The sequence below is a fragment of the Procambarus clarkii genome, unplaced genomic scaffold (genome assembly GCF_040958095.1).
Source record: "Procambarus clarkii isolate CNS0578487 unplaced genomic scaffold, FALCON_Pclarkii_2.0 HiC_scaffold_106, whole genome shotgun sequence".
NCBI lineage: Eukaryota > Metazoa > Arthropoda > Malacostraca > Decapoda > Cambaridae > Procambarus > Procambarus clarkii.
In genome coordinates this window covers 1414264-1430137 of record NW_027189139.1, presented here as the reverse complement: position 1 = coordinate 1430137, position 15874 = coordinate 1414264, and the positions used below count along the sequence as shown (strand labels likewise).

The window sequence follows — 15874 nt, the reverse complement described above, 5'->3', positions numbered from 1 at the left end:
GCTCTCTCTCCCCCTTTTCAGCAATACGAAGGTGTGCCCCAGGGTAGTGTTCTGAGCACTACTCTTTTTCTGGTTGCCCTCAATGGTCTTCTTTCCTCTCTTCCTTCTGGTGTCTTCTCCGCTCTCTATGTCGATGATCTTACCCTTTGTTGTCAGGGTGATGATTCGCCTCTCCTTCAACGCCGGCTTCAACTTGCGATTGATGCCGTGTCGTCTTGGGCCACAGGTCATGGCTTCAAGTTCTCTACTTCTAAGACTTGTGCCATGACTTTTACGCGGAAACGGGTTGTTCTTCGTCCCTCTTTGTCACTTTATGGTCATCCCCTTGAATACAAAGATTCCGCGAAGCTTTTGGGGTTATTCCTTGACACTCGTTTGTCTTGGTCTCCCCATATCTCTTACCTCCGTGTTGAGTGCTCTAAGTCCCTTACCCTCCTTCGGGTCTTGTCCCATACTTCTTGGGGGGCAGATAGGCGCACTCTCCTTGCTTTACATTCCTCTCTCGTCCTGTCTAAGCTCGATTATGGTTGCCCTGCTTACTCGTCTGCTTCTCCTTCTACTCTTCGCCGTCTTGATGCTTTGCACCATACTGGGTTGCGCCTCAGTTCTGGTGCCTTTCGTTCGACTCCCGTCCTTAGCTTGTATGTTGACACTGGCTTCCTGTCTCTCCAGGACCGCCGTGATCGCTACTGTCTTCGCTATCTTGCGCGGTCCTTGCAACATCCTTCCTCTCGTCTCTGTCGTGCTTTAACTTTTACCCCTCCTGCGGTTCCTGTTCCTCTTCACCACCTCCCTCTTTCTGTCCGGTTATCTCGCCTGCAGGATTCTCTTTCCGTTCGTATTTCTGATGTTTCTCCTCGTGTTGTTCCTTCTTTGCCCCCGTGGAGGGTCCCTCTTCCGCGGTTTTGTACATCCTTGACTCGTATCACTAAAGCTTTTACCCCTCCTACAGTTCTAAAACGCCTTTTCCTCGAGCACTTTTCTTCTCACTCCCGCTCCGTTTCTGTCTTCACCGATGGGTCTAAGTCAGCGGACGGTGTTGGCTACTCTGTTGTTTTTCCTGATCGCACTTATATGTGTCGCTTGCCTCCGGAGACTAGCATCTTTACAGCGGAACTTTATGCTATTCTCTATGCTCTTCGTCTCCTGCTTTCTCGTTGTCAGTCTTCCTTTGTGGTTGTTGTTGACTCTCGTAGTGCCCTCATGGCTCTCGGGTGCTTTAATCCAGTTCATCCGGTAGTTGTCGAGATCCAGCATTGGCTGTTTCTCGTTCACAGTAAATTTAAGTCGGTTGAGTTTTGTTGGGTTCCCAGCCATATTGGCGTGTCTTTAAATGAGCGTGCGGATGCTGCCGCTAAGGAAGCTGTCCGCTCTTGTCCCATCTCTCGTAAAGGCATTCCGTATTCCGACTTTTACCCGGTTATCCATTCCTCAGTCCTTACCCGTTGGCAGGCTTCTTGGTTGTCTGTTACTGGTAACAAGCTACGTACTCTTAAATGTTGTGTTTCCTCGTGGCCGTCCTCCTTCCACCGTAACCGGCGGTGGGAAACAGCTCTAGCGAGGTTGCGTATTGGCCATACTCGCTTAACCCATGGTCACTTGATGGAGCGCCGCCCTGCTCCTTATTGTCCTAGTTGCATTGTCCCTCTTACGGTCGTGCATGTCCTTCTTGAATGTCCTGACTTCCAGGACGAGCGTGTGTCTTGCTTTCCGACCGCCCCTCGCGGTCACCTGTCCCTCGATAGAATTCTTGGTGACTCGGATACTTTTGATATCGTTCGCCTTATGCGTTTTTGTTCTCGTATTGGCATCCTTGGTGATATTTAGCGCCCTCTGATTATTTTGCGTATTTGATGGTGCTACATAGCCTTCCCGGTTTGGTGCCTTCTTTTGATAATTACTTACTAACTCCTTTCCCGTGAATTCACAGTGTTTGATGAGACCTGCTTAGGCAGTGCGGAGTGAGACGTATTTATGGATGATTAATTATCGGTCCTCGTGACAGTTAATAAATTGCTCAGTATTTATTAGGGTAATTAACACTCACTAGTAAATTTTTGACACAGACTGTTGAGAAGCTACCAAGTTAGGGTAGGCTTAATTAACGTAACTCAATGGGGATGTAATTAGTGGTCCGTTTGACCTTAATTGAGAATTACTCACTGAATACTTGCAAGGAGTCAAGTGTGATGTAATATAAGTTTGAGTTATTGTTAACAAGAGAGAGACAAGTGTTAATGATTAACGTAGAGCATCATCATGTTGTTGTCTAGTGTGAGACAATTGTTTGTGATTACCGTAGTACTTTGTTGCTGACTGCTGCGTTCAGTCAATTAACGTAATTAATCACTTACGGCAATTTCTTTTGGTTGTCGTCTGGTGACGAGAGTAGAGTAATCTAGGGATTTGTGGAGCTGTGTCCCAGAATCCCGCCTTGCCTGTCTTTGTTACTGTTTACAACAGTGCAACTTCTTGTAGGGAGTTGCAAAGAGTGTTCACACTGGGTTGTGATACGGGGGGGGGGTCACTGTTGGACTACCCGCCTAGTTACGTGGGTCTCTCCTGGGGGGCGGGAGGACCCCTAAGTTTGTGGTTATAGTAGCTGTCAGGGAAACAGAGACACTATTGATTGCATGCTTGTGTCTTCAGTGGATATCCTTCATTTGTTCAGTTAGTTCATGTTGTCAGCCCGAAGTGTCAGCAAGATGGAGTCTGCTGTCACTTCTCGAGGGGCTGTTGAATAGCTGTGTTGCAAATGTCACTTGATGTACAATAACATAACCATTCGCTGTGGTGTAACTTAGTCTGTGATATATTTCTTTGATTTGCAATATTGCGTCATCAGTGGGCACACCTGTGTTCAGGTTAGTTCAGTATGCAGCCTTACAGCAAGGGTTGCTATTTAGCTGTTTGTTATCGTGCCACTGGATGGACATTAACGTAACATAAACTCGGTAATGTAGTAGTTAGTCTCTTGTTATTAATAAATTGTTATGTTATAGAAAACGGTCTTTGATGTCAACCCTTCAACCATATTATTCCACCATATTTCTGCATATTATTATTAAATGTTGATGTGATCTTGTTAAGGCGGCTGTTCTTGGGAATTTGAATTCCAATTCATAGCGCCACATCAAATATAAATATTTGATTGTGAGAACCCGTCGGTTACCCTTTATTAGTTTTAACGTCCTGTTTAACTAGGAGGAGCCAGCGGCCTATTTTGGACAGGTTTTCACCCCTGGTGGTGGAGGCCTGGCGGTTTGCTCTCGCTTTTCCTTTTTCTATTGGACTCATGCTTAACTGCCGTGAGCAGCCTTTAAACTTGTAGTCCACCTCCTAAGGGAGGTAGGCGTAGAAAAAAATCTCAGAGTTCATCCATTGAGCCTGCGTATTCCTTAAAGGAACTTGCTTTTAATTTAAGAAAATTGTATAAATAAACAAATTATAATATATTTATGATAGAAGTTCCCTTCGGGAATCTAATTTCCAAAATAAAAATGAAAACCAGAGATAAAACAAAAATATTGTAAAAACTCTTCTTTACTTTTGAGTCAAAGCCATGACGTTTCGAATGCGACCTTATTCATCATCATATCTAAAAGAAACAGAAGTCACAATAAAATAAATAGTAAAACAATGTGACTTAAACTTTGTACCGCTTTGTTTTTCTTTGTTTTGCGCCCTTATATGCATGGTATATTGAGTAGTAGTTTAATGGTAGTTTGTCACCATAGGTATTGTGAAATATATCACAGATAAAGTGAATTGCATTGTTTGATGCCATATGTGAAGTGTGTTTTGGGACACTATATGAATTGTGTAACACCTTAAGTTGTGTATTATATGTTCAATATGTGACATTGTGTGATGTGTTCAATATGTGACATATTGTGATGTGTTTAATACGTGACGTAGTGTGATGTGTCATAAATGTGGAGTACTGAGTGATACCATAAATATATTATGTTGTGTGTCATTCTACGTGTTCCGTAATGTGTGATGCCTGAACAATTAAGTAATTTTCTTCCTTATATACATAGTGAATTATTTAGCAAAATATATGTAATGTGTTGCGCTACTGTATGATTATTATTTTAAGAGCATATTTCTTTTAAATAATGTTACAATAAATGTTGACCATTTGATTGTCTTTTAGGCAGGCTGGGGAACTTAGACATCCTTAGTGCAATGTGTTCTACTATAAAATAACATTATTCTATTTCGTTACAACATAAGTGGGGTGTGTTGTGTGATTTGAGTGCTATATAGTGTTGGAATGCATAAGTGTGACTCATACCTAAATAACCTCTGGCGTTGATGTTTGCTCCAGCGTCGAGGAGGACCTTCACAGTGTTGTCGTGACCACCTTCGGCTGCCCCGTGAAGGGCTGTCCTGTCTGTCAACAGACACCACAATTGTTATTATGAATAAACTATCCGATTCTAGAGGTTTCTATAAATTGTTGAAATAAACCATCCTTCATTAACAACTTTTATACTATTTAAGTGAAATATCAACTCTAAATATTATGCAAATCGTTTTTCCTTTGCATGAATAATAGACGATAACCGTGTTAAAAAGTGATCAGAATAGATCACCATTAAAGATATCAAACAAACCAACGGTTATTATTTGATAACTTATTGCTTGTAACGAGAGAGTCAGTGGTGGTATTATTATTCAAATCAATTAAAAACTTTATTTGAAAAAGTACAGTATATTAGTAATTTAATAAAAAAAACAGTAACAGAACAGCAAGTAGATTTTGTCATTACCAGGATCAGGAACATAACTGGTAACAACTTATACAAATAATTTCAAAGCTGGCAAGACTAAACAGATATATAGCAATCTAAATTCAATATTATATTTTAGGCCTAAATTGATTGACAATTATCTAAAAAATTGAAAGATGATATATTGTAAAGATAATATGTATTTCACAAATATAAGGTAGTGAGACAATTTGTCATAGAACTTATATAACCTAATAATACCATGACATTAAATATATCAGCACACCCTCAGTATTTAACATCAACACAATCTGTGCCTATCCTGCCTCAAAATGACCCCAAATTCACAGCTCAAATAGCCTCGGTCTGACTTTAGTTGGACTTAAAATGCCTATCCTTAATCCATCTCTCTGTGACATTATTTCTTTAATCATTTCAAATATCCAGCAGGAGCTCCCCCTTAAATTAAGATATTCAGAACCCCACAAGAGATGAACATACTAAGGTGAACCGATAGCTCCAGCATTGTAAAATGACCTTTAATAAGTGTCCTACACGCGCAACTCCATAGTCTCCTGAGACTGATGGATGCCTACTACTACTACTACACTATTAAGGCTCAGCAATAAAATGTTGGTAATACTAGTCTGAGGTAAGAAAAACATTGTTGCTATCATTTAACTAAAGTAACTATAAATGAAATCTAAAAGTTGCTATTTGACGATACTTGATGGAGGAAAGAGAAACAAGAAAAGAAAAAAGAAATGAATTATCTTCGCTAATTAATATTATTGTAATTTATGATATCCTGCTTCACACCAGTTGACAACTAACCTTACTAACCTGAGAGGAGAGCATTATTTTGTTATCATTGTCAGATAAGCAAGATGATCACTGAGGATATTTTTCATCAACCAAGTTGCTATATGATCACACAAGCTCTTGACAAGGAAAACAAAGAGTTGAAAATGTTAGTTAAACAATATTACTAATAAAGATATAATGGATCCCACCAGTTGTTATCTGAACAAAATGTCTTGTGACTGAAGCAAACATGTGTTGACTACATACTTATAACATCATAAGATAGTTCTTGAATCTCACAATTGTTAGCTACCCATTATATATTGATACAAAAGCAGGAGAGTTTCATTAATCTCAGTTATATATGACGTACATATTTTCTACACAACACCAGTCACTGTACTAACCTGCAACTAGAGCATCAAGGTGACATTATTGTTGTACTTCGATTTATATAGATAATTAAAACTCCAGAAGAACTATTGTCCATGCATATTCATATTGAATAAAACTTATTCATATGTATGTCTAACCTTCGCTCGCAACAATCCTACATTCCAACGTTTATTATGTTATCTGGTAATCACATCAATAACTCCTATTTCCAAAACAATATTTACCTATGTATTTTCAGAATATAAACTTATCCAGTATGAACCAGAGTGACGACACGTGATTTAAGAGAAGAAAGCATTAATTAGGATTTTTGTGTGGCTTATTATAATGTTCAGCCTTAATATGTTATGTTCTCTTCTATCATGTTCAGCCTTAACATGTTATATGTTGTTCATGTTCAGCCTTAACATGTAATATGTTCTTAATAATGTTTAGCCGTAGCACGTTATGTGTTCTTCATCATGTTCAGCCATGCTATGTTCGTTCTTCATTTATTACGTTAGAGTGAAAGCAACATATGACGGTAAGGTGTCTAGTATTTGCTGTAATATAATCTTTGATGAGGAGCCACGTATGACGACAGAGGGAACCATTAGAGGTGATAACCAGCAATTGTCATTCATAGTAAGTGAAACTAGTGTATGAGAAAGAGTAAAGGGTAACTGGAGGTTTAGCAGTGAGGGGGTAACTCCACACTCATGCATTGATAAGCAATGTCTGAAGAAGTTTAACTCAGAAAGTAGTTTGACCTGAGGGTGAAGAGTTTGCCCTTGTAATTATTGTGCTTGAAGATGTATGGGATCTGTGGTTTCCAGCAGCAGCAATCTCATTCATTCTAATACACTGATAAATAACAGAGAAGTCATCGATAATGTGGAAAACCCGTTAGTTTTAGTTAGGCGATTAGTGAGGCTTAATCCATACATGCATTGATGGACAGTTAAAGTTTATCATATTATTCAAAATCTTTATATATATATATATATATATATATATATATATATATATATATATATATATATATATATATATATATATATTTATATATATATATATTGTGACGGTAAAGCGTTGTTGTTCGGCTGTTTCAAAAGCTAGGGGCAGGGCCTCGTCACATAATCGAAAAAAAAGAAAAGTTGGTCCTTTCGTCTGTGGTAAGGTAATGGGATGACACACAAAACACAAGTATATAAACAATGAAATTTTAATTACTCCAGAAACAACAAGACATGAATAAAGGTGATCACATAAAAATAGGCAGGATAAGTCAACAAACAAAATAATAAGAATAATCACTGGCAAATGAAAAGTTACGTTAAGACAGGTAAGTTACAGTGATAGCAAAATAAAATATAAGTGGTGCTGGAATACTGGCTTCGAGCTGCCACCTCCCTTAGTACACGAAAGCCAAGGCTTAGTCTACCAGCGAGAGATGTCAACTGCTTGGAGCACTGAGATATTCTGACGATACTGCCGCACTGCAGCCAAGACGTCGACTTGTGGTGGAGGCGGAGGGCAGGGGCGACGAGTCACTAGCCAATCAGCGACAGGCAGGCAGAGGATGAGCAGTTAGCTGGTTACGGCGGTGGTAGCCGGTGTCACTGTGTGCTGGGTACGATTTGCTCTCTGGGCAAAACGTTTGGCGATACTTGGTGGACGTATCTTCTATAGTATCTTGTATATTGACGTACTTATGTAGGGAAGAGCAGGCTCAATCTCTCCTGAAAGAGATTATCGTCACAATATATATATATATATATATGTCGTACCTAGTAGCCAGAACGCACTTCTCGGCCTACTATGCAAGGCCCGATTTGCCTGATAAGCCAAGTTTTCCTGAATTAAAATATTTTGTCTAATTTTTTTGTTATGAAATGATAAAGTTACCCATTTCATTATGTATGAGCTCAATATTTTTTTATTGGAGTTAAAATTAACGTAGATATATGACCGAACCTAACCAACCCTACCTAACCTAACCTAACCTATCTATATAGGTTAGGTTAGGTTAGGTAGCCGAAAATGTTAGGTTAGGTTAGGTTAGGTAGGTTAGGTAGTCGAAAAAGCATTAGTTCATGAAAACTTGGCTTATTAGGCAAATCGAGCCTTGCATAGTAGGCTGAGAAGTGCGTTCTGGCTACTAGGTACGACATATATATATATATATATATATATATATATATATATATATATATATATATATATATATATATATATATATATATATATATGTCGTACCTAGTAGCCAGAACGCACTTCTCAGCCTACTATGCAAGGCCCGATTTGCCTAATAAGCCAAGTTTTCATGAATTAATTGTTTTTCGACTACCTAACCTACCTAACCTAACCTAACCTAACCTAACTTTTTCGGCTACCTAACCAAACCTAACCTATAAAGATAGGTTAGGTTAGGTTAGGTAGGGTTGGTTAGGTTCGGTCATATATCTACGTTAATTTTAACTCGAATAAAAAAAAATTGACCTCATACATAATGAAATAGGTAGCTTTATCATTTCATAAGAAAAAAATTAGAAAAAATATATTAATTCAGGAAAACTTGGCTTATTAGGCAAATCGGGCCTTGCATAGTAGGCCAAAAAGTGAGTTCTGGCTACTAGGTACGACATATATATATATATATATATATATATATATATATATATATATATATATATATATATATATATATATATATATATATATATATAGTGACGATAATCTCTTTCAAGAGAGATTGAGCCTGCTCTTCACTACATAAGTACGTCAATATACATATATATTCCCAAAAGACCACAAGCAAGCCCACTGGGATAGCCCCATAATGGAAAAGACTGTCACAGCAATGATTGACAACGCTGATGCTGAAAACAAAGCCCGCCTCCTAGCGGTAACAGCACCCCACGCCGGGGATTTCTTATTTGCGGTGCCCAATGCAGCCCTGGGAACTCGCCTCAGTCATGACGCTCTCTGCATTGGAGTTGCCCTTCGCCTTGCCGCCCCCATCCTCACCGAACATAGGTGCATCTGCGGAACTGCGATGGCAGACCAATATGGTCGTCATGGTCTGGTATGTCGTAAATCACAGGGTAAAATTGCAAGACATGAAGAAGTCAACGACATCATCAAGAGGAGCCTCGCCACAGCCCGCTGCCCGGCACAAAGAGAACCACACTTATCCAGACCTAACGACCCTCAGAAGCGCCCTGATGGGGTCACCTTGCTACCTGGGAAGGATGGTAAGCAAGTGGTATGGGACTACACGTGCGCTGCCACACTGGCCAGTACCTACCTCCACTACAGCACACGTGAAAGCGGTGGTGCTGCTGCTTTCAGGGAATCGCAGAAAATTATTAAATACAGAGGTCTAGCACACTGCTACAGCTTTGTTCCGATCGGCTCGGAGACCCTCGGTTCGTGGGGAAAATGTGCATTGAAGTTCCTGAAGGAATTGGGGGACAAATTGATCAGCGCTACAAAAGACCAGAGAGCAAAAAGTTTCTTGTTCCAGCGATTCAGAGGGGAAATGCCTGTTGCGTCTTGGGCACTAGTCCAACTTCAGAGGAATTCGAAGAAGTGTTTGACTTGCAACAATGATCGAACCCGTCTGTGACATTCATCAATGTTTCCCATTGTTGTGTTTTTCAAGAGATCCATAACCTTTAAGCACCTTTAAGCACCTTTTTGCATTATTATTTTTGTATCAACCCATGTATTTCTTGTAACCATCAAATGCATAATAAAGCACAAAAAATAAAAAAGGAAGGGGGTGGTAGGAGAAAAGCACACAGAAACTGTATTGGAGGGGGATCTAAACATTCCCTCTAATGCGTTATGCGTGGTTTCCTCCGAGGCTATGGGTTCCCCTTCTTCCAGCTAGAGGAGTATATATATATATATATATATATATATATATATATATATATATATATATATATATATATATATATATATATATATATATATATATATATATATATATATATATATATATATATATATATTTATATATATATTTATATATATTTTATATATATATATTTATATATATTTTATATATATATATATATATATATATATATATATATATATATATATATATATATATATATATATATATATATATATATATATATATATATATATTTTGTGACGATAATCTCTTTCAAGAGAGATTGAGCCTGCTCTTCCCTACTTTAAGTTACGCCAAAGACACAAGTATAAGATGCTACATTCAAGATACGTCACCAGTAGCACAAAACGTTTTGACCAGGAGGCAAAACGTATCCAAGATCCCCCCACTCCACACACCCTCCTCACGCTGGCACATCATCAAACCAGCTAACTACCCTTCACCAGCTTGCCTGCCTCTGATTGGCGACTCGCCAGCCGCGCACCTGCACACAGCACCTCAGCGCCCTCTACACAAATCAACGTCTGAGCCTGACCAGCAATCCACTTCAGAATATTCCTTGTCCTCTTACGGATGACATCTCTCTCTGGCATAATCGCTCATTAGCTTGTATACGAAGGGAGGTTTCAGCCATAGCCGATATTCTCAGCACCATTTTAACATTGTATTTTATATTTCAAATTGTCTTTGAACAATGAAATATTGAACAAGTTTCATTGTTCATATTTTGTGTTTTACGTGTTCCTCCTTCTAACTTATCACAGACAACAGGCATGCAGTCTATATTTTTGTTTAAAGTGTGACTAGGCTTTAACACCTGCCATTGGAGGACTGCCGAACATTAACACTTTCCCGTCACAATATATATATATATATATATATATATATATATATATATATATATATATATATATATATATATATATATATATATATATATATATATATATATATATATATATATATATATATATATATATATATATATATATATATATGCAATGGACGATCACAAAACACTGATCATTTTATGCGGAAAATCCACAGAGAAATATGAAATGAGGTGAACGTTTCGGCTTGTTAAAGCCTTTGTCAACACCAGACTGACTAAGGAGAAGGGAAGGGGGAGGATATATAGGCCGACACCTGACCAACCCATCCCTAGGGAAAGAATTAACCAAAAACAGGTATAGCTTAGCTTAGAATGGTCAAAGAGGATTAAGCGGTCAGAGAATAAGGATGAAAGATTAAAGAAAAGCCTCATGAACACACAATATATGAATATACAATTATAATGAGACATTGTAAGCCTCTCTATCAGAGTTGTTTCTTAAACTGTTGTGCAATATTATAACTTAAAAATGGATCAAGTTTGTACATACCAGTACTAACATTAAGAAGATTTGGACACTGACTGATTAGAGCAGACTCAATCAAATTCCGTTCCACGAAATCCCCACAATTGGTAATGCTTTCTGCCCCATTCCAGTTAATATTGTGATCGCATAAACTCGTATGTAGATACAATGCATTAGACGTTTGGGCAGTTCTAATACTATAAGCATGTTGTGACAACCGCAATTCTAAGGACTTTCCTGTTTGTCCAAGGTACACAGAATCACAATCATTGCAGGGAATCGAATACACACAACCTGCTGTGTCAGGGGAGTTTTTTATTAACTTGGATTTGATCGTACTATTAGTGAACACCAAATTTATATTAAGTTTCTTAAAAATCAGAAACAATTTTTCAAGTCCACTCGCATAAGGTACCACCAATGAGTTATTAATAATTTTTGGTTTCGCCTTAGGGACGTGATTATAAAACGTACGCTTTGCTTGTACAAACGAGAAATCCAAAAACCTCTTAGGCTATTGTAAACTCTTCCCAATTTCATATATTTTAGCAATCTCTTCATCAAAAAACTCAGGGCTGCAAACCCTCAAAGCTCGTAGAAACATTCCTGAAAATACTGCCTGTTTAACTTTACTATGATGATTCGAATAAAAATGAACATACGACCCCACGTTGGTAGGTTTCCTATACACATTAAATTTGAACTTTCTAGTGACTCTATGAATCATAATGTCCAAAAACGGAAGAGTACCATTCTCCTCAGTCTCACAAGTGAATTTTATTGAATTTTATTTTTTACTCTATCAGAAACAACTCTGATAGAGAGGCTTACAATGTCTCATTATAATTATATATTCATATATTGTGTGTTCATGAGGCTTTTCTTTAATCTTTCATCCTTATTCTCTGACCGCTTAATCCTCTTTGACCATTCTAAGCTAAGCTATACCTGTTTTTGGTTAATTCTTTCCCTAGGGATGGGTTGGTGAGGTGTCGGCCTATATATCCTCCCCCTTCCCTTCTCCTTAGTCAGTCTGGTGTTGACAAAGGCTTTAACAAGCCGAAACGTTCACTTCATTTCATATTTCTCTGTGGATTTTCCGCATATATATATATATATATATATATATATATATATATATATATATATATATATATATATATATATATATATATATATATATATATATATATATATATTTACATACATATTTATATACATGTGGCCATGGCAGGCGAACACGTGGATGATGCTCCATTGTTTTCTGAGTTATTACCTAGTGTCATCCTGATCACCGTGCCTAGCCTTAAAAGGGTGCTGTGTGAATGCCCTGGGAAGGTGCAAGAGTGGCGGGAAGTGCCTAGAGTGAACCATCTCAACAAAAACGAAACAAATGGGTGGGTTTACAATGTGGAATATAACGGGAGTGAGGGCCACGCTGGCGCCCTGTAGGGCTCCCACAGTGGAGGAGGGGCGCAGGGAGATGTTGTGGTGCGGTCAGGCGAGGGGGGTCACCCGTGTACCAAGCAGTATATATAGAAATTTGTTAGGGGGGAAAGAAAAACCAAAATCAGCAATCATGTTTAGAGTTAATCGAGCTCACAGTGTGTTTGATTTCAGGTATATAATTCATTCACCATTGTGCAGTGATATACTAGGAAACTGTACCAGTGTTTAAGTGTCACACTAACCCCCCTCCCCCACTCAAGCCGAGTGGTGCCCAGTCGCATCCATACCCCTCTTCTTCGCCTGTCTCACTGCACCACTGTACATCCTGCCACCACACCACTCCACTCCGCCCACCCTGTGCCCGAGCGGCTCCCACCCACCCATTCACCACCCACACAGTGCTTGTTGCAGAGATGTGTTACCCTCCAGGCACTCAGACATGGCACAGGTCACAGCAAGAATTCAGGTTCCTACCAAAAGGGAGGGAGACACAAGTACTCATACGAGTGGTGAGTGCGACGGACAGTTAACAACCCCCCCCCCTCATCCACTACACATGTGTCCACCATCCCACGCCACGCCCGCCCTGGGCCCGCCGATGTCTCAGCTCGCACGGGTATGGACGGGACTGCTACAACTAATCAGGAACCCCTTAGTCAAGAACACGGTCCTGGGAACAATGAACCCAGACGTTCACCCAGAGATGCAAAAAGAGGTGCACCCAGAGGAACGTGTCGAGTTTGTGACGAATCTCACAGCCTTAGAATCGATGGAACCCTATGCGAACACAACGGTTGTGAGGGGTTCATGGACAGAACCTGTAGAGAGAAGGCCCACAGGTCCCCCTGGCAGCCCCACATCCCAGCAAACTTCATGTTATCTGATGACTTCCTGGGGACAATCAAAGCATCCACCACCAGAACTCTTCCCCACATTCCAAAAGCAGCGCACCCATTTGCAGCAGGGAAATATACAGATCTTAGGAAAGTGAACGAACGGTCTGCAAACCTTATTGCCGCGGGCACCATCAAAGCATGGCATAATTTGCACCCGTTTGTCAATATTTGCTTAGGCATACCTGCAGGAGGATGCAAGTCACTAGTGTCTTCAGTCACTAGGCCAATAAATAATTATCCCAGAGCTGACCACTTGATTCCCATCTCTCCCTAACGCAAAAGCTGACTTGGTTGACCGAAGAGTTCCAATGACAATTTTAAGCTTGGGAACACAAGTTACCCCAAAATATTAAGAGGGTAACACAATAGGGACAATTCGGTCTCTTCCCAGTGAAGACACAATCGCACCTAGAAATACTGCCACTGCCGACTCACTGAACGAGAAGCACCCTTCCAGAGTACTATGGGAACCCACGGCTCGGAACACAAATGTCCTAGACACGGGACCTCTTTTAATCCAAGCGTCAGAGGTGTACCGATCTATCATGTAATTACCGCCAGGCTCAGCAGGGGGATACACTGGAGTAAAACCTCAGCATTTCAAGGAGATGGCAAACCCAGTTCTCGCCGAAATTGCTGAGCCACTACTGTGAAAGGTCACGAAGTTTGTCAACAATTGCCTCACCGAGCTGATTCCAGATACAGTTACCTGGTTGATGGGGTTCTGGGAGTTCTTCTACTTCCCAAGCCCGGCCCGAGGCCAGGCTTGACTTGTGAGAGTTTGGTCCACCAGGCTGTTGCTTGGAGCGGCCCGCAGGCCCACATACCCACCACAGCCCGGTTGGTCCGGCACTCCTTGGAGGAATAAATCTAGTTTCCTCTTGAAAATGTCCACAGTTGTTCCGGCAATATTTCTTATGCTTGCTGGGAGGACGTTGAACAACCGTGGACCTCTGATGTTTATACAGTGTTCTCTGATTGTGCCTATGGCAACTCTGCTCTTCACTGGCTCTATTCTACATTTTCTTCCTATATCGTTTACTCCAGTACGTTGTTATTTTACTGTGTAGATTTGGTACTTGGCCCTCCAGTATCTTCCAGGTGTATATTATTTGATATATCTCTCGTCTTCTTTCTAGTGAGTACATTTGGAGGGCTTTGAGACGATCCCAATAATTTAGGTGCTTTATGTCGTCTATGCGTGCCGTATATGTTCTCTGTATTCCCTCTATTTCAGCAATCTCTCCTGCTCTGAAGGGGGAAGTGAGTACTGAGCAGTACTCAAGACGGGACAACACAAGTAAGTGACTTGAAGAGTACAACCATTGTGATGGGATCTCTGGATTTGAAAGTTCTCGTAATCCATCCTATCATTTTTCTGGCTGTCGCAATATTTGCTTGGTTATGCTCCTTAAACGTTAGGTCGTCAGACATTATTATTCCCAAATCCTTTACATGCTGTTTTCCTACTATGGGTACATTTGATTGTGTTTTGTACTCTGTATTATGTTTAAGGTCCTCATTTTTACCGTACCTGAGTACCTGGAATTTATCACTGTTAAACATCATGTTATTTTCTGATGCCCAGTCGAAAACTTTATTAATATCAGCTTGAAGTTTTTCAATGTCCTCAGCCGAGGTAATTTTCATACTGATTTTTGTGTCATCTGCAAAGGATGATACGAAGCTGTGACTTGTATTTTTGTCTATATCTGATATGAGAATAAGGAAAAGCAGCGGTGCAAGGACTGTGCCCTGAGGTACAGAGCTTTTCACTGCACTTGGACTAGATTTTATATGGTTGACCGTTACTCACTGAGTCCTGTTTGACAGAAAACTGAGTATCCAGCGTCCTACTTTACCGGTTATTCCCATTGACTTCATTTTGTGTGCTATCACGCCATGGTCACATTTATCGAAAGCCTTTGTGAAGTCCGAAATTATATCCTTCTTCTTCTTCTTCTTCTCCGGAGCATCCCTTTGTGCCCTTAAAAAGAAGGATGGTGGAGTCAGACCCATTGCCGTGGGTAACACACTTCGGTGCCTCGTTGCCAAGGCAGCTATCAGAAACATCAGCGAGGAAGCTGCAACGAAGCTTCGACCCCATAGACCAGGTATTGGTGTCCCCCCCCCATGGCTGTGAAGCAGCAGCTCATGCAGCACGAGCCTATATTAAGCACCTCCCAGAAAATAATTAACTAATTAAATTAGACTTTAAAAATGCCTTTAACCAGGTAAAAAGAGATGTGGTACTGGAAGCACAATTATTTGCATGTTTCCATTGTGTAAGCAACGCTCCACTTAGGAATGATTTGTTAAACA

General features: G+C 39.9%; 1 protein-coding gene across 1 annotated transcript in view; it reads right to left on the bottom strand.

Moving 5' to 3' along the window:
* LOC138360295 (ankyrin repeat domain-containing protein 1-like) overlaps positions 1–15571 on the bottom strand; it is a 135654-nt gene extending 120083 nt beyond the window's left edge. The window contains exon 1 of the mRNA XM_069320208.1: positions 15415–15571. Coding sequence (XP_069176309.1) covers positions 15415–15571 — 157 coding nt within the window. The remainder of the gene's footprint in view (positions 1–15414) is intronic.
* Between the last annotated feature and the right edge of the window lie 303 nt (positions 15572–15874).